The 20,737-nt window shown below is 37.9% G+C and overlaps 1 protein-coding gene across 2 annotated transcripts in view; it reads left to right on the plus strand.

The window, feature by feature from the left end:
• The first annotated feature begins 371 nt into the window (after window positions 1-371).
• LOC101398413 (guanylate-binding protein 1) overlaps window positions 372-20,737 on the plus strand; it is a 68,575-nt gene continuing 48,209 nt past the window's right edge. The window contains exon 1 of one of the 2 annotated variants that reach the window (XM_087447894.1): window positions 372-459. Coding sequence is in view for 1 of the 2 variants with exons in the window: in XM_087447883.1 (XP_087304009.1) it covers window positions 13,204-13,313 (110 nt within the window). In the remaining variant the exon portion in view is untranslated. Of the gene's footprint in view, window positions 460-13,171; window positions 13,314-20,737 lie in introns of those variants that run through there. The other variant, XM_087447883.1, reaches the window with a different exon arrangement.

Consider the following 20,737-nt stretch of genomic DNA (forward strand, 5'->3'; position numbering starts at 1 on the left):
AACACTAGTGATGGTTAAATATGAGTAAGGTTGTACTGTGCTTCCTCTCACTTTCTAAGCCTAACCAGGATATATTCCTACTGTGAATAATATCCCCTCATGATCTTATCAGAGAGAATACTTTCAAAAGGAAAACGTAGACAATTTTATAAATTGTTAATATAAAACCTTATTCTTGAAAGATTGGGATTTTAAAAAGCTTACCTTTAACTAATGCAAGCACACTTTTTTAGGCCAAAATAAGAATGTTGATGGAGAGGCAAAATACTCAAAATGATGGCACTTCAGAGACAGAGGAAGAAAATGACAATCAAAATTCTGAAAATGTTGGCACTTCAGAGATAGAGGAAGAAAATGACCAAGAAAATACTTCAGAGCCTTCACTGTGGTCTCAGATTAGGGCGGTTATAAATGATATGTGGTCACGACTTACTGAGATTTTCCATCAGCTGATGTCAGGTAATTTTTACAAGTTTTCATAACAGCTTTTTCATCTGGATTATTTTTAATGTGTGTATACACATTTTCTGTTTTTTGGCAAAATTTTAATATAAAAATATAAAAGTATCTACTATAGGGCATCAAGGCCTGGCAAACAAAAGATAGAATAAATGTGGCTGGAATTAATTTAATGGAAGTGGAAATAACTGATTAGAAGACAAAGAAAAGGTCAAATTTGTAATATTCTGAAAAAAAATTGTTACATACTTATCAGGAATGCTTCTGAAAGTCACATATGAATAACTATATAAATGAATATATATACTGTGTTCTTGTGTAGGAAGGGCCAATTCCCTATTCAAATCAATTCTCTTTTAGTCCACCTGTAAAGTTTGCGTGTTTTAAATTAAAATATCAAAAAGGATAATTATAAAATTTAAACGGAGCTGATCAAAAAAATTAAAAAGCCAAGACAATTTAGAAGTGGTACAATGAAATTTATACAACTGTTACCTGGCCCACCGACATCATAAGACACTGACCACAACCCTGCTCAGAACAAGCCTAACATATTATCTTTAGTTTTCAGGAAACCCTAAACTGCAGGAAGGAAAGACAGCTATGACCCGTGACTAGAACCAGTCAAGACCAGTTGGAGGTAGCATGGCAGTCTAACTTGACCTGAAGTAGACCCCGTAGCTGATTATACACTCATTAAAATACATTAACATGGTAAATGACACACCTACCCTGGCCATGACAGGAAACAACAGACCAAATAAGGAAATAAAAGAAGTGGCACCCTATTCTCCCAAAAAGGCTGCCCAGTTCCCTGAATAACTATGAATATTCCTCCCCTTCATTACCTTGAACACTTATAATAGCTACTTGATCACCCCAAGTGCTGAGAGGTTGATTTGTGAACCTGCTTCCCACTTCTCCATTCTTTGGCCATTGAATAAAGCTTGTGCTGTTGAACTCTCAGCTTTGGTCTCATTTCAAATTTGTGACACCAAACAGAGAAAGGACTCTGTAAGGAAGGGCAGGGGCTCTTCCTTGGGTTTCTTCCTGGTTGTTGGGGGAAAGCTCAATTGGTAACACAACTACAATAATTAGAACACTGTGTCACTGAGGCACAGATATAAAGACATAGCAACAGAACACACCAGGTAGTCTAAAAATAGAACCCGGTACACATCGGAATTAAGTGTATGTGAAAAGTGTTATTTCAGATCAATTGGAAACATGAACTGTATAATAACTGTTGTCAGATAACTGGACAGCTATATAGAATATAACAGATTAGATCTATTATAAACCTTGCACAAAGTAAACATTAGCTTGACCTTAACTTGAACATTAAAAAACTCCATAGAAACAGTAAATGTGAGATAATTATAAAATTATCTTGGAATATTGAATTTATTTTTAAATGACATAACCCAAAGACATAAAAATACTCACAAAACTATAAAAAATAAATGTGCTGTGGTAAAAATAGCATAAAAAAATTCAGAAGTAAAAAATGTTCTGAAAAAGATAACCTAATTTATGTCAGGGAAAAGAGGTAATTTATGCAAGTTATTTATTATAAAGAACCACAAATCAATAAAAACTTTAGTTTTTTAGCAAACTTTAAGTAGACAGCTTACAGTAAAGTAAGATATTCAAGTCACTCAAAATAAGAGAAATGAAATACAATGTTTCACCTCACATGCTATCAAATTGTGTTCTCATGTTTTTGAAAATGTACTTTTAGGGGTATACAAATTGTAAAAAATCTATTGAAAATCATGTCTAATACTTGTTAAATTTTATCGTATGTTAACTTTGGCCCAATAGGTTCAGTTTTAGGACACACACACACACACACACACACAAAGAGTCGCAGAAATAATGTATATACAAGATGTCCATTGCAGCATTGGTTATAATTTTAAAGATTGGAAATTACTTCTATGTCCATCTATATTGGTTTAGTAATATAAATTTTAGTGCACTCATATAATGGAATATTACATAGCCAGCAAATTGAGAGATGAAGCTCTATTTGTAATGATACAGAACAATTTACTGGATGTATTGTAATGTGGAAAAGATGAGGTGCAAACCAAAAGGAATAGTGAACTATTTCTGGAAAAAAATGCAGTGCTTATGTACATGTATGTATACTCTTAGATAATCTCTGGAGTAATGCATGAGAAACTAGCAACATTGGTTCCTTCTGGTGGAACCTAGGTTGCTGAGATCAGGAATGAGAGGAATACTTTATTTTGTATTAACTTTTATATGTGTGGAGATTTTATAGTGAGTATGTAATATTTGTTCAGAAGTATAAGAAAGAAGAAACAATGATGGTGGTTATGGTGATAATGATGATGATGAGAGGGAATTTTACATTCCTAGAAAAGCATCAGCCAGCTCAAAACAGAGGTCTAACAGTGAGGTCCAGATACTGGAGAAACAAAATTTATATCCTAATCTTGTTTATTATGGAGTTGATTTCTACTTCCTTAAATTCTCTGTAAAATAAGGTATAAAGTATCATGCGACCCTGAAAACCCAGATGGTGTATCTTTTGCTTTCCAACTGCAAATTAGAATTGTAAGGTGTTAGACATGCGGTGTATTTGCAATGTATTTTCTGTGTTTTTGGAATTCCCTGTCTCCTGACTGATGCTTGCCAATCACGCTTTTGTTATCATGAACTACCTCCAGTTGCACAAGCTCGACATGTTACCTCTTTATCCAAGGCATCTGAGAATAGTATTCAGACTTCTTCAAGCACCCCCTCTTACTGATCTTCACCTTTGTTTTGCTAACTGGTTTCTCCTTGAAGTCTTGGATTTCCTGAATCCCCTAAACTGGATGGGTTGGCTCTCCTTCATGTTCCCATTGTACTTACCACATGATTTTGAAAATTGAAATTACCAATTCACGTCTGTCCCCCCGATGATGTGTGCTACCAGGGACTGGTTTATCTTCATTCTTGTAATCTCAGCTCCTATTTCCATGCTCAGCACTTTTCAGTAATGGGAAAACATTGGTTGAGTGAATAAATAATCTTTGATCTCCCAATTCTCCACTTTTCTATCTCCTCATTATAACAGATGCTTCAAAAGACTCAAAATAAAGGGTGTAGTATTAAGATCCTAATACAAAAGGGGCAGAATGAAGTAGGACTGCAATTCCTAGAAAGTGGGGCTGCAAAGACATTCAGGCTAATTGAGGCTTGCCACAATGTTCATTTTTCCTGAGAGAAGGGCTGGATTCACCATGTATTCAGTTTGAGTTTCCTATGACAACTACTCCTGAACGATGTCACTCACTTTTGAGTTATAGGTCAATTGTGAGGTTTAAGTTTTAAAAGAAAATATCTTTATCATGCAAACCTCTCGTGTCCATCCTGGTCCTTCAGTCAGACAAGGGTCATTCTCCTGAGGTAAAATACTTTTTATCCAAAATTCAATTTCTTACTGAAATAATGTCCAGGGGATCATTGTCTGGGTATTATATCAACCTTTCTCTATTCCCTTGCCGAGAGGGCCTAGAGGTCTCAGTTCTGCTTCTTGAGAAGACTGTGAGGTCAGGATTCAGCCACCTGTTAGGTGTCCTCAACCAAAAGCTATTGAGATAATAGCTCCTGCAGCTACATCTTCACCACTGGTGACATGTAGAAGGCTGCACCCCCACTAGGTGTTCTTTGCAATGTCTGTTGTCTTTTTTTGTAGAAGGAAACAGGGTCCAGGGCCAAGCTCTCTTTCCCTGTGAAGTTGCTGTGACATATACCATCTTCACCCTTGGAGTCAGTCCTTGATAGGCAGGAGCCTCCTCTTAAGAGCAACTCGAGAGCTGTTTTTATCAGAAAAACCTGCAAGTATTAGGAAACCTGCAACACATATTTATTTAAAGCTTTTTTTCAGTGAAACAGGAGATGATTCTACCTAAGAAATAGATTTACAGGAAATAATGAAGAGGTCACTAGTTGGATAAATAATCACAGAGAAGATAGTAATGAGATTCCATAAAACTTCATCTCTTGAAGAGTTTGCTGAAGTTCATTTCTCACAATACATCTTTGCCAGCTCTTGTGTTCAAGTTCATCCCTTCTCCTTTGCTAGGCCTCCAGCACCCAGAATAAATGCCCAGCATATAGGAGGAACTTTATAAGTAATTATTAAATATAGGCAGAAATAAAAAATTTTCTCCTCTTCCCTCACTCATTTGAAGATGCGGGACTTACAGAACCATACTTGCACGTGATTTTCAGAGCTATGGAAGTTTAGTTTCTTTGGTCATTTCTTATGGAAAGAACCCTCTCCACTCTGTCAGTCTGCCTATAGCCTGCTTCTTTTTGCTCCCTTTTCACCTGAAAGGGTGAACTATAGAATTCCAAACTGAACTTATTCACAAAAGAATGGTCTCACCTCTGGAGGCCACAAGCTCTTCACAGAGTCAAAGACATCTGCAAAGACCCAGAACAGGGATTAAATTGAGATATCTGGAGGAAATATGGAGAATTGACAGGTCCATGTAAGAGGAACTCCTTGGCCCTCTCAGGGTCTGACTGAGAAACATAGAACAGATAAGCCAAAGAGAAAGCCCAAATTAGGTAATATTTTAAATCAAATATATCAATAAATACATTGAATGTAAATGAATGATATGCTTCACTTAAAAGGTAAAGATTTTCTTATTTAGTAACCAACTCTATGTTGTTTACAAAAAATAATACAAAATATAAGAATATAGAAATGTGAAAAAGTAATAGAATGTGAAAGATGTATTATGATATACTATATAAAGAAACGCATCCATAACCAACTTGATATTAAACAAGTAGGTTTTACACCAAAAGAAAAAAGAACCTAAAAACCAAAGACCATCACTTCATGATAATAGCCAGCTAAATTTATCAGGATAATATACAAAGTTAAAAACAATAGCTTGTAATAATATAGCCTCAAATGTATAACAAAACAGCATACAGAACTTTATGGAGAATAGACATGTCTACAATCATCATGAGAGATATTTTTTTTTCTTGCTGAGGAAGATTCGCCCTGAGCTAACATCTCTGTCAATCCTCCTCTATTTTGTACGTGGGTCGCGCCCACAGCATGGCTGACGAGTGGTATAGGTCCATGCCCAGGAACCGAACCCACAACCCAGGCCACTGAAGTGGATCACGCCAAACTTTAACCACCAGATCACGGTGCCAGCCCTCTTATCATGAGAGATTTTAACACATCTTTAAGTAATTCATAAAACATGCAGACAAAATACATCAATAAAGTTAGAAAATATTTGAGAAACAGCCTTAACAAATGTGGCCATTTGTATTAATATAGAGATCTGAATCCAAAAAAGTAGAAGACGCACTACCTCCAAGCACACTTGGAACTTTCACATAAAATTTACATGTGCTCAATCAGATAGGAGGTTTGAACAAATTGGAAAGAACCGATGCCCTGCAAAACATGTTCTCTGGGGACCGGCCTGGTGGCTTAACGGTTAAGTGTGCGGGCTCCGCTACTGGCGGCCCGGGTTCGGTCCCGGCGCACACCGACGCACCGCTTCTCTGGCCATGCTGAGGCCGCGTCCCACATACAGCAACTAGAAGGGTGTGCAACTATGACATACAACTATCTACTGGGGCTTTGGGGAGAAAAAGGGAAAAAAAAAAGGAGGAGGATTGGCAATAGATGTTAGCTCAGAGCTGGCCTTCCTCAGCAAAAAGAGGAGGATTAGCACGGATGTTAGCTCAGGGCTGATCTCCCTCACAAAAAAAAAACAAAAAAAACATGTTCTCTGAACACAACGCTATTAACCTGGGAATTATTAATTTAAAAAAAACAACTAAAAACCTCACATTTGAAAATTTAAAAATACATTTCTAAATAGTTCATAGATCAAAGACGTAGCAATGTTTGAAAGTAGGAATCATTTTCTTAGAACGATGATGAAAATGCCACATATAAAAACTGGGATGCTGCTAAAGCGGTCCTTTTAGAGAACGTTATAGCCTAAAAATCTATAGGTTAGGAAAGAAGAAAAGTTAAAATACAGCAAGCAGAGCATCTATCTCAGGAAATTAGAAAGAGAAAACAAAATAAATCAAATCTACTTGAGGAAATTAGACAATTGACAAAATGAATGAAATAAAAAAATATTTGGTAGAGAGGATAAACAATGCCAAAACATTCTTACTGGAAAAAACTAAGAAAACTAACAAAATCCTACCAAGTTTGATAAAGGAACATAGAAAAGGGGCAAATGTCCGATACCTATTCTAAAAAAAGAGATATCAAAAAAGTTGCTGCAGACATTTTATGCTTATTTATGAACCTATTTGGATTACTCACTGTTGGGGGATTTTTCTACTACCAATATTCTTTTTTATCTCATAAACCTGTGCACTTTTGATGTCTTGAAATTATATTTGCTTTCTTAATTCCTCATGTAGACATTTCCTTTCATCATTTGTGGTCTTGGCAGGTCTCCCTATCTGCTCTCTACTGACTTGACATGGGCATGTTGCAAGGATGTGTAACATTTTTTGTGTCTAGCTTTAGGTAGTGTTTTTTTTGTTTGTTTTTTTTTTTCATTTCATCAATTTGTTTTACTCCTTATATCTAGCTGAAATATTTTTTTTTTAATTTTTTGTTTATTGCAGTAAGATTGGTTTATAGCATTGTAAAAATTTCAGGTGTACATCATTGTACCTCCACTTCTGCATGGACTACATCATGTTCACCACCAAAATACTAATTACAACCCATCACCACACACATGTACCGAAATATCCCTTTCACCCTCCTCCCTCCCCCCTTCCCCTCTGGTAACCACCAATCCAATCTCTGTCCCTATGTGTTTGTTTATTGTTGTTATCTACTACTACTTAATGAAGGAAATCATACGGTATTTGACCTTCTCCCTCTGACTTATTTCACTTTGCATTATACCCTCAATGTCCATCCATGTTGTCACAAATGGCTGGATTTCGTCGTTTCTTATGGCTGAGTAGTATTCCATTGTGTATATATACCACAGCTTCTTTATCCATTCGTCCCTTGATGGGCACTTAGGTTGCTTCCAAGTCTTGGCTATCGTGAATAACGCTGCAATGAACACAGGGGTGCATGTACCTCTGCAAATTGGTGTTTTCAAGTTCTTTGGATAAATACCCAACAGTGGAATAGCTGGATCATATGGTAGTTCTATCGTTGATTTTTTGAGGAATCTCCATACTGTTTTCCATAGTGGCTGCACCAGTTTGCACTCCCACCAGCAGTGTATGAGAGTTCCCTTCTCTCCACATCCTCTCCAACACATGTTGTTTCCTGTCTTGTTAATTATAGCCATTCTGACGGGCGTGAGGTGATATCTCATTGTAGTTTTGATTTGCATTTCCCTGATAGTTAGTGATTTTGAACATCTTTTCATGTGTCTGTTGGCCATCTGTATATCTTCTTTGGAGAAATGTCTGTTCAGGTCTTTTGCCCATTTTTTAATTGGGTTGGTAGTTTTTTTGTTGTTGAGATGCATGAGTTCTTTATATATTTTGGAGATTAAGCCCTTATCAGATGTATGGTTTGCAAATATCTTCTCCCAATTATTAGGTTGTGTTTTCGTTTTGTTGATGGTTTCCTTTGCTGTGCAGAAGCTTTTTAGTTTGATGTAGTCCCATTTGTTTATTTTTTCTATTGTTTCTCTTGCTCGGTCAGATGTAGTGTTTGAAAAGATGTTGCTAAGACCGATGTCGAAGAGCGTACTGCCTATGTTTTCTTCTAGAAGTTTCACAGTTTCAGGTCTTACATTCAAGTCTTTAATCCATTTGGAGTTAATTTTTGTGTATGGTGTAAGGTAAGGATCTACTTTCATTTTTTTGCATATGGCTATCCAGTTTTCCCAACACCATTTGTTGAAGAGACTTTTTTTCCCCATTGTATGTTCTTGGCTCCTTTGTCAAAGATTAGCTGTCCATAGATGTGTGGGTTTATTTCTGGGCTTTCGATTCTATTCCATTGATCTGTGTGTCTGTTTTTGTGCCAGTACCATGCTGTTTTGGTTACTATAGCTTTGTAGTATATTTTGAAATCAGGGAGTGATTTCAGCTTTGTTCTTTTTTCTCAGGATTCCTTTAGCTATTTGGGGTCTTTTGTTGTTCCATATAAATTTTAGGATTCTTTGTTCTATTTCTGTGAAAAATGTTGTTGGAACTTTGATAGGGATTGCATTGAATCTATAGATGGCTTTAGGAAGTATGGACATCTTAACTATGTTAATTCTTCCAACCCAGGAGCACGGAATATCTTTCCATTTCTTTGTGTCTTCTTCAATTTCTTTCAGAAATGTTTTATAGTTTTCGGTGTACAGATCTTTCACCTCTTTGGTTAAGTTTATTCCTAGGTATTTTATTCTTTTTGTTGCAATTGTAAATGGGATGGTATTCTTAATTTCTCTTTCTGCTACTTTGTTGCTAGTGTACAGAAATGCAACTGATTTTTGTATGTTGATTTTGTATCCTGCAACTTTACCATATTCGTTTATTACTTCTAAAAGTTTTCTGGTGGATTCTTTAGGGTTTTCTATATATAAAATCATGTCATCTGCAAATAGTGAGAGTTTCACTTCTTCCTTTCCAATTTGGATCCCTTTTATTTCTTTCTCTTGCCTGATTGCTCTGGCTAGGACTTCCAGTACTATGTTAAATAGGAGTGGTGACAGTGGGCATCCTTGTCTGGTTCCTGTTCTTAGAGGGATAGCTTTCAGTTTTTCACCATTGAGGATGATATTAGCTGTGGGTTTCTCATATATGGTCTTTATTATGTTGAGGTACTTTCCTTCTATACCCATTTTATTCAGAGTTTTTATCATAAATGGATGCTGGATGTTGTCAAATGCTTTCTCTGCATCTATTGAGATAATCATGTGATTTTTGTTCTTCATTTTATTAATGTGGTGTATTACGTTGATTGATTTGCGAATGTTAAACCATCCCTGCATACCTGGAATAAATTCCACTTGATCATGGTGTATAATCTTTTTAACGTATTGTTGTATGCGATTTGCTAGTATTTTGTTGAGGATCTTGGCATCGATGTTCATCAGTGATATTGGCCTGTAATTTTCTTTTTTTGTGTTGTCCTTGTCTGGTTTTGGTATCAGGGTAATGTCAGCTTCGTAGAATGAGTTAGGGAGCTTCCCCCCCTCCTCAATTTTTTGGAAGAGTTTGAGAAGGATAGGTATTAAATCTTCTTTGAATGTTTGGTAGAATTCAACAGGGAAGCCGTCTGGTCCTGGACTTTTGTTTTTGGGGAGGTTTTTGATTACTGTTTCGATCTCCTTACTGGTGATTGGTCTATTCAAGTTCTCTGCTTCTTCTTGATCCAGTTTTGGAAGGTTGTATGATTCTAAGAATTTATCCATTTCTTCCAGATTGTCGAATTGGTTGGCATATAGTTTTTCATAGTATTCTCTTATAATCTTTTGTATTTCTGAGGTGTCTGTTGTAACCTCTCCTCTTTCATTTCTGATTTTACTTATTTGTGCCTTCTCTCTTTTTTTCTTGGTGAGTCTAGCTAGAGGTTTGTCTATTTTGTTGATCTTTTCAAAGAACCAGCTCTTGGTTTTATTAATTTTTTCTATTGTTTTTTTGGTCTCTATTTCATTTATTTCTGCTCTGATTTTTATTATTTCCCTTCTTCTACTGATTTTGGGCTTTGTTTGTTCTTCTTTTTCCAGTTCCTTTAGGTGCATTGTTAGATTGTTTATTCGAAATTTTTCTTGTTTGTTGAGATAGGCCTGTATCGCTATAAACTTCCCTCTTAGAACCGCTTTTGCTGTATCCCATAAATTCTGGCATGTCGTATTTTCATTTTCATTTGTCTCCAGGTATTTTTTGATTTCTTCTTTGATTTCTTTGTTAACCCAGTCGTTGTTCAGTAGCATTTTGTTTAAGCTCCACGTATTAGTGGCTTTTCTGATTTTCTTCCTATAGTTGATTTATAGTTTCATACCGTTGTGGTCAGAAAAGATGCTTGGTATTATTTCAATCTTCTTAAATTTATGGAGACTTGTTTTGTGGCCTAATATGTGATCAATCCTGGAGAATGTTCCATGTGCATTTGAAAAGAACGTGTATTCTTCGGTTTTTGGATGGAATGCTCTGTATATATCTACTAGGTCCATCTGTTCTAGTGTGTCGTTTAAGGCCAATGTTTCCTTATTGATCTTCTGTTTGGATGATCTATCCGTTGGTGTAAGTGGAGTGTTCAAGTCCCCTACTATTATTGTGTTACTGTCTATTTCTGTTTTTATGTCTGTTAATAATTGCTTTATATATTTAGGTGCACCTACATTGGGTGCGTAGATATTTACAAGTGTTATATCCTCTTGTTGGATTGTTCCCTTGATCATTACGTAATGCCCTTGTCTCTTTTTACAGTTTTTGTTTTAAAGTCTATTTTGTCTGATATGAGTACTGCTACCCCAGCTTTCTTTTCATTGCCATTTGCGTGGAGTATCTTTTTCCATCCCTTCACTTTCAGTTTGTGAGTGTCTTTAGGTCTGAAGTGTGTCTCTTGTATGCAGCATATATATGGGTCTTGTTTTTTTATCCAGTCAGCCACCCTATGCCTTTTAATTGGAGCATTTAGTCCATTGACATTTAAAGTAGCTATTGATAAGTATGTACTTAGTGCCATTTTTTAACTTTTTTTTTTTTTCTCAGTGTTTTAGTAGTCCTTCTCTCTTCCTTACTTCTTCTATACAGAATTGATGGTCACTTTAGTTTGACCTCTGTCTGAAAGCTGTACTCTTAACTCCCCTCCTCCCTCCTTTTATGTTTTTGATATCATATCTAACCTCTTTTTTGTGCATTTGTGTCCATTACGTTCTAATTGTGGAAATAGATAATTTTTCCTATTTGTGGTCTTCTCTTTTCCCCTTAAATCAGTCCCTTTAACATTTCTTGTAACACTGGTTTCTTGGTGACAAACTCCTTTAATTTTTGCTTATCTGGGAAAATTTTGATCTCTCCTTCCATTTTGAATGATAACCTTGCTGGGTAGAGTATTCTTGGCTGTAAGTTTTTTCCTTTTAGCACTTTAAATATATCGTGCCATTCTCTTCTAGCCTGTAAGGTTTCTTCTGAGAAGTCAGCTGATAGCCTTATGGGGTTTCCTTTGTATGTAACTTGACATTCTCGTGCGGCTTTTAGGATTCTCTCTTTATCTTTAATTCTGGACATTTTGATTATGATGTGTCTTGGTGTGGGCCTCTTTGGGTTTATCTTGTTTGGGGCTCTCTGTGCCTCCTGTACCTGGATGTCTGTTTCCTTCCTTAGGTTAGGGAAGTTTTCATCTATTATTTCTTGAAATAGATTCTCTGCCCCCTTGTCTCGCTCTTCTCCTTCCGGGACACCTATAACACGGATGTTAGTGCGCTTGATGTTGTCCCAGAGGTCCCTTAGACTGTCCTCACTCTTTTTAATTCTTTTCTCTTTTACCTGTTCACCTTGGGTAATTTCTTCTAGTCTTTCTTCCAGCTCACAGATCCGTTCTTCTGTATCCTCTACTCTGCTTTTGAGTCCCTCTAATGAATTTTTCATTTCCAGTATTGTATTCTTCATTTCTGATTGGTTCTTTTTTATATCTTCCATTTCTTTGTTGACATTCTCACTGAGTTCATCTATTCTTCTGCCCACATCAGTGAGCATCCTTAACACTCTTAGTTTGAACTCTCTGTTGGGTAGGTTGCTCATTTCTGTTTCACTTAGTTCCTTTTCTGGGGTTTTGTCCTGTTCCCTTACTTGGAATGTATTCTTTTGCCTCCTCATTTTGCCTCTTTCCCTGTGCTTGTGTCTACGTATTAGGTAGGTCAGCTACGTCTCCTGCTCTTGGATAGGTGACGTTATGTAAGTGCTGCCTTAGGAGGCTTCCAGTGTGCTTCCCTCAGTTCTCAATGTTCCAGGGGTGGCCCCTATGTGGGCTACGTGTGTCCTTCTATTGTGGCCTGTTAGCTCTCCCTATAGATGCCCAGGGAGGCTGAGTTATGCTCCCGGCCAGCTGTTGTAATGCTCAGCTGCTTGTAGTTGTTGTGGGCCCTTCAGTCTCTTTATCAGGTGTGGGGAGCCCCAGCACAGTTGGCTGTAAGTTCTAATACCACATTTGTGTTGCAGTATTTCTTTTAAGTGAGTAGGCCCCCAGTGTGGCAGGTTGTTAGGCTCAGGGCCTTAGAATTGCTGTAAACCTCTAGCCTATTAGGTCTCTTGTCAGCTCTCTGAGGATTGCAGCTGGGTGGGGCTGGCCTCAGGCACAGGAGCACCCAATTGTTTCAGGCTTTGGAAGGTGGGGCAAACCTCCTATGTGGGTCTTTGAGAAGCACAAGTCTTCTGCAGCTGACAAGCCCTGTTGCCCCCAGGTCCACACACACAGTCAACACAGTCCTGCCCCGTGTGAGCGCCCCGACCTCCCCAAGCGGACCCAGTCTCTCCATGGCGGGAGCCCCACACACTCCGCCACCACCCCACACTCTCCACCCGCTCCTTGTGCACACCCTGCCCCGCTCAAGTCAGCTCAGTTGCCAGGCTGCAGAGAATCCAGTCACCAATCTATGCAGGCTTAGATGTTGCCTGAGGGCTTGTTGTTGGGTGGGGCCAGTCTCTAGGGTGGGCTGCCTGCCCTGGCTGAGCTGGATTAAATCGGTGCTCTAGCGGGTGGAGCAGACCCTGGGCTAGCAGGTCTCAGGGAGAACTCCAATGGCGTCTGTGTCAGCACGCTCACACCAGGCCACAACAATGGCCGCCGCCAATGTCCCAGTCCCTGGAGAGGTCTCACCCCTCACCAAGATGCACTCAGGGCCTATTAGGTGAGTCTTTTGTCACCGAAGCACTGTGCACCTTTCTTTCTGGTGATTTTAGGATGCTTTCTGGAACGGGTGAGTTTGTGCGCGGGCCCTTTAAGAGCCAGTTTTAGTTTCTTTGTGAACCGGGTTTTCTGGGGGTGCTCCCCAATGCTTTAGTAGCAGGCAAAGTCAGATATTATGCCACTGGTGTCGATTGTGCTGGGTCCACAAAATGCCCACAGCGGGGGCGCTCCCCAGCTCAGGACCCCGTGCCTCCAGGGAGGGTGCGTACCTGTGAGCTGCTCCCGGTGGCCGTGAAGCTGACGGCTTGTGACGGCGGCGTTTTTCCTCTCCGGAAGGGAGTCTCTGCCTCTTCTACCCCAGTTAGGATTGTCCGTTGTTGCAGGAGTTCCTCTTATCCAGTTTTCAGTTCTGTCTCAGGGGTAATTTTTCCACGAGTAGTTGTAAATTGGCTGTGTCCACGGGAGGAGGTGAGTTCAGTCTGCCTACGCCGCCATCTTGACTCCGCCTCTCTCTAGGTAGTGTTTTGATGAAGGCTTCGAGGAGCTCTGATTAACTGCATATACTCTGAGTTTTAACACCCATTGAAATCATTAAATATTATGACTTATGCTTAACATTACTGATTTTAATCAGCTTGTGCATTAAAAAAATCAAGTATATTCACATTCTAGAGTTTTTCAACTGTGGTGTTATTCTTAGGAATAATCCAATGTAATAAGAGGCAAACGACTTTAGTTAAAAGAGTAATAGGCACTTAAAATATAATGTGATAAATTATTGAATGATTATTACTACATATAAATTCCAGAAATTCAGCATTTAGGACATTGTGAGACAGGCTGATAGACAAATTTTATCAAAATGTACCAGTGAAACTCCAGATTAGAATTGTTTCATTACTTTGGTTTCTCTGTCAATTTGTCATGAAGTTAGAGAAAAATATCCGACAGTTGTCAATTTATAAGGTGTTTTATTTCAACGCCTTTTTGTTAGTATTCATTGCCAGTAGTGCCTTCATCATTTACATAAGATGTATCACAATTGTGTAGTCTCTGAAATAGACATGAAGGACTAGTTTGGAATTCTTAAAACAGATGTGGAGCAATGAATGTAAAGTGACCTCACGCCTGCACATCTTTAATTAAGTATCTTTATGAGGAAGAAGGGACTGGTAATAATACAAATTTCTGTTAGCCAGTAATTCTTTACTGCACAGATAATTGCAGATTCAAGATCATAGAAAACAATTATGAACACAAACCATTGTACACACTTTGGGAGCTGTGATGTGAAACAATAACAAATATATATTTGTTCTTTGTTGTTGGCTTCTGGCACAGAACTTCTAAAACTCTTGTAATTTTCTGAGTATTTGGGATAAGAGGAGTGATTTTTGTTATTCGTAATAAGCCCCTTTCCACTATACCTGAGTTTATGCTAATGAGATGACTCCTAGAAGATGTAGGCTGGTTGCCAGGGGAACTAACCACTTGATTGGAGGGTCAGAACTTTAAGTCTCACCTCAACCCAGGGGTGGCCAGGTGCAAGAGGTTGCAGATTTATTTAATTACCAGTGGCCAAGGATTTAATCAATCATGCCTATGTAATGAAGTTTCCATAAAAGCCCTAAACAATGCCGTTTGGAGAGTTTCTGGGTTGGTGAACACATATTGATCTTGGGAGAGTGGTTGCTCTGAGATGGCATGAAGATCAGTGTTCCTTCCCCATCCTTTGCCCTCTGTAGCTCTTCTGGCTGTTCATTTGTATCTTTATAATAAACCAGTAAACATAAGTGAAGTGTTTCTCTGAGTTCTGTGAGCTGTTCTAGCAAATTATCACACCTGAGGATGGGGTCACGGGAACCTTTAGTTTGCAGTCAAGTCAGTCGTAAGTACCAGAGCCCTGGGACTTGGGATTTGTGTCTGAAGTGAGACTGAGCCCTTGACCTGTGGGGTCTGATGCTAACTCCAGGTAGACACTGTCAAATTGATTTGAATTGTAGGACACCCATTTGGTATCTGGAGAGTTGAAGAATTGGTTGATGGTGTGGAAAAGACCCACACATTTAGTGTCAGAAGTGTTCTGAGTGTAGAGAAACAGTTTCCTTTTAGGTACCAAATTAATTTTTGTGGAAAAATCTAAGCCATGTTAATGAATGTGTGGTTAAAGGACCAAGGGTGTGTTAGGAATGCCAATATCCTCTGCTTGCTTTGTCTGGTGGTAGATGAGTGTTAACCACAGTATTGTTTAAAAAAATGAAAACAAGACATTGAAATCTTGTTTGTTGTATCTATTCACCAATCAAATCAGGAAACAGAAATCATTAGAGCTCCTTGCCAAATGAAGACAAAGTTCTGGATTCTGTTTGGCAAAGTTCACATGACTGCCTTACCAGGGTCCTGCGAGGAAAGAAGAAAAACTATACTCCCTCCTCTAAGAAAAAGTGCATAATGTGATCATCTACATGGCAAGAATAAATAATGATCTTAGCTGGAATAACGTTTATTATTCATCTTGCCACATAACATGTACATAGATCTAAACAACAACAGCAACAGCAAAAGCTAAGCATCATCGGTTTTAGAGCAAATGAGGCAAAGCAAGGAAACAATCCAAAAGTACAGTTGAGAATATTAGGCATTTGTCTGCATCTTGCAAAATGTAAGTGTGTGAGTTCAACGACTTTAGAGCCAGAATGCACAGGAGCAGCATGCCTGTCTAGCATCATGTTTCTGAGGCAGTAAATAAACAACATTAATAAAAAGACAAAACACACACACACACAATATAATGAGACTTTTACTTCAGGTAGCTGTATAGTTATACATCCAAGTAACTTCCACCAGATCAAAATAGAAAACATTATTAATATCCCCTAAGCTTCTCTCATTCTGGTTAACCCAAAGTTAACCACAATTTTGACTTTTATCACCATAGAATAGATTCGCCTATTTCTATACTTCATATAACATAACTTCACGTGGTCTTTTCTGACAGACTTCTTTCATTCAATCTTATGGTTTTGACAGTCATCCTTGTTGCATGCATCAGAATTCCATTCTCTTTCATTGCTCTACAAAACATTTCTCATACTTGGCACTCTTGACATTTTGGGCTGGAGAATTCTTTGTCGTGGGAGCTGTCCTGTGTAGGATGTAACATCCTTTGTAGGATGTTTAGCAGCATCCCTGGCCTCTAACCACCTGATGCCAGCAGTACCTGCTCTGCTAACCAATGCAGTTGTGACAACCAAATATGTCTCCAGACATTGCCAAAAGTCACCTGGGGGCAAAATCACCACCGTTGGGCACTACTGAGCTGGAATAATTAAAACCACGTGTATTCAATCACATCCCACTCTCATAATAAGTGTTCCAGATACTAAGCAGTCACAGGGCCTGGAGAAAAGCATGTAAGGAGGGGCCACTTAACAATGTCTAAGGAAGATGTCTTCTTTGCCTCAAACATGTTTAAATCGCCTGACTCTCTGTGGAGATGATAAAGTAACATGATCCAACCTCTTGACTCATTCTGTAAATCCCCCTGGTCTTTGTTTTCTGCTTCTTTATTAATAGGTAAGAATGTCTACCCAATTTCATTAAATTTTTTGAATATTTTGAGGTGAGATATTTTGAATGCTTTGAGGTTCAAAATATCTAGTTCAAATTATTGCCAAATCCAGAAGTTTCTTATAATTCTCATTTTTGTTTTTTTATTCAGGATAATATTATGTAAGTAATTGAACTCTAAATGAAATCCAAAACTTTCACTAGGGATACAAAACAAATCTGACTAAAGCCTCTAAACTTACTGCCTCTTGTACAACATATTTATCTCATAAAGAAAGGAGTTTCTTTGGACTAATGATTCCTGAAAGTCAAAGATCACATGATGAGATGATGATGACGACAATGGTAAGGATGACAAGGATGCCAGCAACAAAGAGATTAGTAATACAAACTCAGATTCATGCAGTGATTTAGGAGCATGGTGGGATGGAGTTTCCCTGGTTGGACTTCTGAGGTCAGAAAGCCAAATTACTGTGAACAAAACTCATATGTGTTCCTGAGTAACACCAAAGCAAGCACTTTTAAATGTGATTGCATTTAGCCACACAATAAATATGTATTGACCACTGAACATTTCCTAGACAGTGCAGAAGGCATTAAAAATTCTGGGCAATAAAACAGCCATGGTCCCTGTGCTCATGCATTTTTTCGTTTAAAAATGAGACATTAACTAAATTGTCATACCAACAAATGTAGTATTTGAATTTCTGATAAGCATTGAAAAAGAAAAAGACTAGTATATGACGTCAAGAGTAAGTGTGGAAAGGAGACCCAATTTAGATTAATCAGTCAGTCATCCTCCCCTGAGGAAATGAGAGTAACATGAATTTACAATAAGAGCACAATTAGGAAAGAAATTAGAGAAGTGGGGTCCAGGGAGATGAAGATTTTGAGCCAAATTTCTTATCTTGGAAGAGATTGCTGTGTTTGGTACCTGAATGATGGTCCATGTAGTGAAGCAGGGGTAGCCCAGGTTTAGAGAGGGGCAGGTGGGAGCCAGATGGTGTAGATATTACAGAGCACACATGGAGACTGGACTTGACACTAACTGCCATAAGAAGCTTTTAAGAAATTATGCAAAAAAGTGACATAAATTAATCTGTGGTTTTAAAAAACTCAGTGTAACTACTGCATGAAGAATAAACTAGAAATATCCAAAAATGCTGGTTCCTGGCCTTGTCATCAGCCCTCACAATATATCAACACAGTTTCCTAAAATGAACGGTCAGTTTGTAGAAAGATTTAAATGCTAAGTGCTACATACTTCCTCCTGACAAACAACAAAGGAAAGTACTATAACTCTCAACTATAATGTTTCTCCTCTCACCCTCCAAATTGCACACACTTCTAGTCATTATGTTGTTTTTTTTCTTATCATTCTAAATATTTTTAATTTACAATTCAGTAGTGTTGAGAATACTCACATTGTATAACAGATCTCCAGAATCATTTTCATCTTCTGACACTGAAACTCCATACCCGTTAAACAACTCCCCATCTCCCCAACCACGGGTAACCCCCATTCTACTTTTTTTCCCTGTTAATTTGACTAGCAATTATGTTTTTTTCTTTTATACCTTTATCTCTTTATCTTTTTAAAAATTATTTCATGGGGTCATATTGGCTTACAACACTGCGTAAATTTCAGGTGTGAATCACTATGTTTCAGTTTCTGTATAGACTGCATCATGTTCACTGTCAGAAGTCCAGTTTTTATCAGTCATCATACATATGTGTCCCTTTACCCTTTTTGCCCTGCCCTCATCTCCTTCTCCTCTGATGACCACTAATCTATTCACCTTGTCTATGAGATCGATTGTTTATCTACCACTTATGAATGAAATTATATGGTACTTCTCTTTTTCTGTCTGACTTACTTCGCTCAGCATAATACCCTCCAGGTCCATCCATGCTGTTGTGAATGGCACAATTTTGTCTTTTTTATGGCTGAGTAGTATTCCATTATGTATATATACCACATCTTCTTTATCCATTCATCCGTTGATGGACACTTGGGTTGCTTCCACATATTGGCTGCTGTGAATAATGCTTTGATGAAAATAGGGGTGCATATATCTTTTTGAATTATTGATTTCATGTTCTTCGGATATATACCCAGTAGTGGAAAAGGTAGATCGTGTGGTATTTCTTTTTTTAAGTTTTTGAGAAATCTCCAGACTATTTTCCACAGTACTTGCACCAGTCTGCATTTCCACCAGCAATGTATGAGGGTTCCCTTTTCTCTTCATCCTCTGGAACACTTGTTATTTCTTGTCTTGTTAATTATAGCCATTCTGATGGATGTGAGGTGATATCTTGTTGTAGTTTTGATTTGCATTTCCCTAATAATTAGTGATGTTGGACATCTTTTCATGTGCTTGTTGGCCATCTGTATCTCTTCTTTGGAAAAGTTTCAGTTCATATCCGCTGACCACTTTTTGATCAAGTTGTTCATTTTTGTTGTTGAGTTGTATGAGTTATTTATATACTTTTGAAATTAACCCCTCGTCAGATATATGATTTGCAAATACCTTCTCCCAGTTGAGTTGTTTTTTTGTTTTGTTCATGGTTTCCTTGGTCTTGCAGAAGTTTTTTAGTTGATGTTGTCCCATTTGTTTATTTTTTCTTCTGTTTCCTTTGCCTGAGTAGACATGGTATTTGAAAAGATACTGCTAAGACCAATGTCAAAGAGCACACTGCCTATATTTTCTTCTAGGAGTTTTATGGTTTGAGATCTTACATTCAAGTCTTTAATCCATTCTGAGTTAATTTTTGTATATGGTGTAAGATAATGGTCTACTTTCATTCCTTTGCATGTGGCTGTCCAGTTTTCCCAACACCATTTACTGAAGAGACTTTCCTTTCTCCATTGTATATTCTTGCCTCCTTTGTTGAAACCTAATGCAGGAGCACCAAAGTATAGAAAGCAACTATTAACAGACCTAAAGTTAGAAATTGACAATAGCACAGTAATATTAGGGGACCTTAACACCCCACTTACATCAATGTAGAGATCATCCAGACAGAAAGTCCACATGGAAACAGTGGACTTAAATGAAACACTAGACCAGATGGACTTAATAGAAATATATAGAACATTCCATCCCAAAACAGCATGATACACATTATTCTCAAGTTCACATGGAGCATTCTCAAAGACAGACCATATGTTGGGAAACAATTCAAGAAGGTTGAAATCATTTCAAGCATCTTTTCCAATCACAACAGTATGAAACTAGATTTCAACTATAAGAAAAAAGCTGGGAAAGTCACAAATATGTGGAGACTAAACAATGCTACTGAACAACCATTGGATCAATAAAGAAATCAAAAGATAAATCAAAAAATATCTGGAGGGGAAGGCCCAGTGGTGTAGTGGTTAAGTTCACACGCTCTGCTTTGGCAGCCTGGGGTTTGCAGGTTCGGATCCCCAGCAAGGACCTACACACTGCTTGTCAAGCCATGCTGTGGTGGCATTCCATACACAGAATGGAGGAAGATGGGCACAGATGTTAGCTCAGGGTTAATCTTCCTCAGCAAAAAGAGGAAGATTGGCAATGGATGTTAGCTCATGGCCAATCTCCATGAGCAAAAAAAAAAAAAAATCTGGAGACAAATAAAAGTGAAAACACAACATATCAACTCTTATGGGATGCCACAAAATTAGTACTAAGAGGGAAATTTATAGCATTACAGGCCTACCTCAAAAAATAAGAGAAATCTCAAGTAAACAGTCTTACACTATACCTTAAAGAACTATAAAAAGAAGAAGAAATGAAGCCCAAGGTCAGTAGAAAGAAGGAAATAATAAAAATCAGAGCAAAATAAAATAGAGAGGAAACGGCAATAGAAAGG

This window comes from Ceratotherium simum, chromosome 2 (genome assembly GCF_057802395.1).
Source record: "Ceratotherium simum simum isolate JZ-2026a chromosome 2, ASM5780239v1, whole genome shotgun sequence".
Classification (NCBI taxonomy): domain Eukaryota; kingdom Metazoa; phylum Chordata; class Mammalia; order Perissodactyla; family Rhinocerotidae; genus Ceratotherium; species Ceratotherium simum.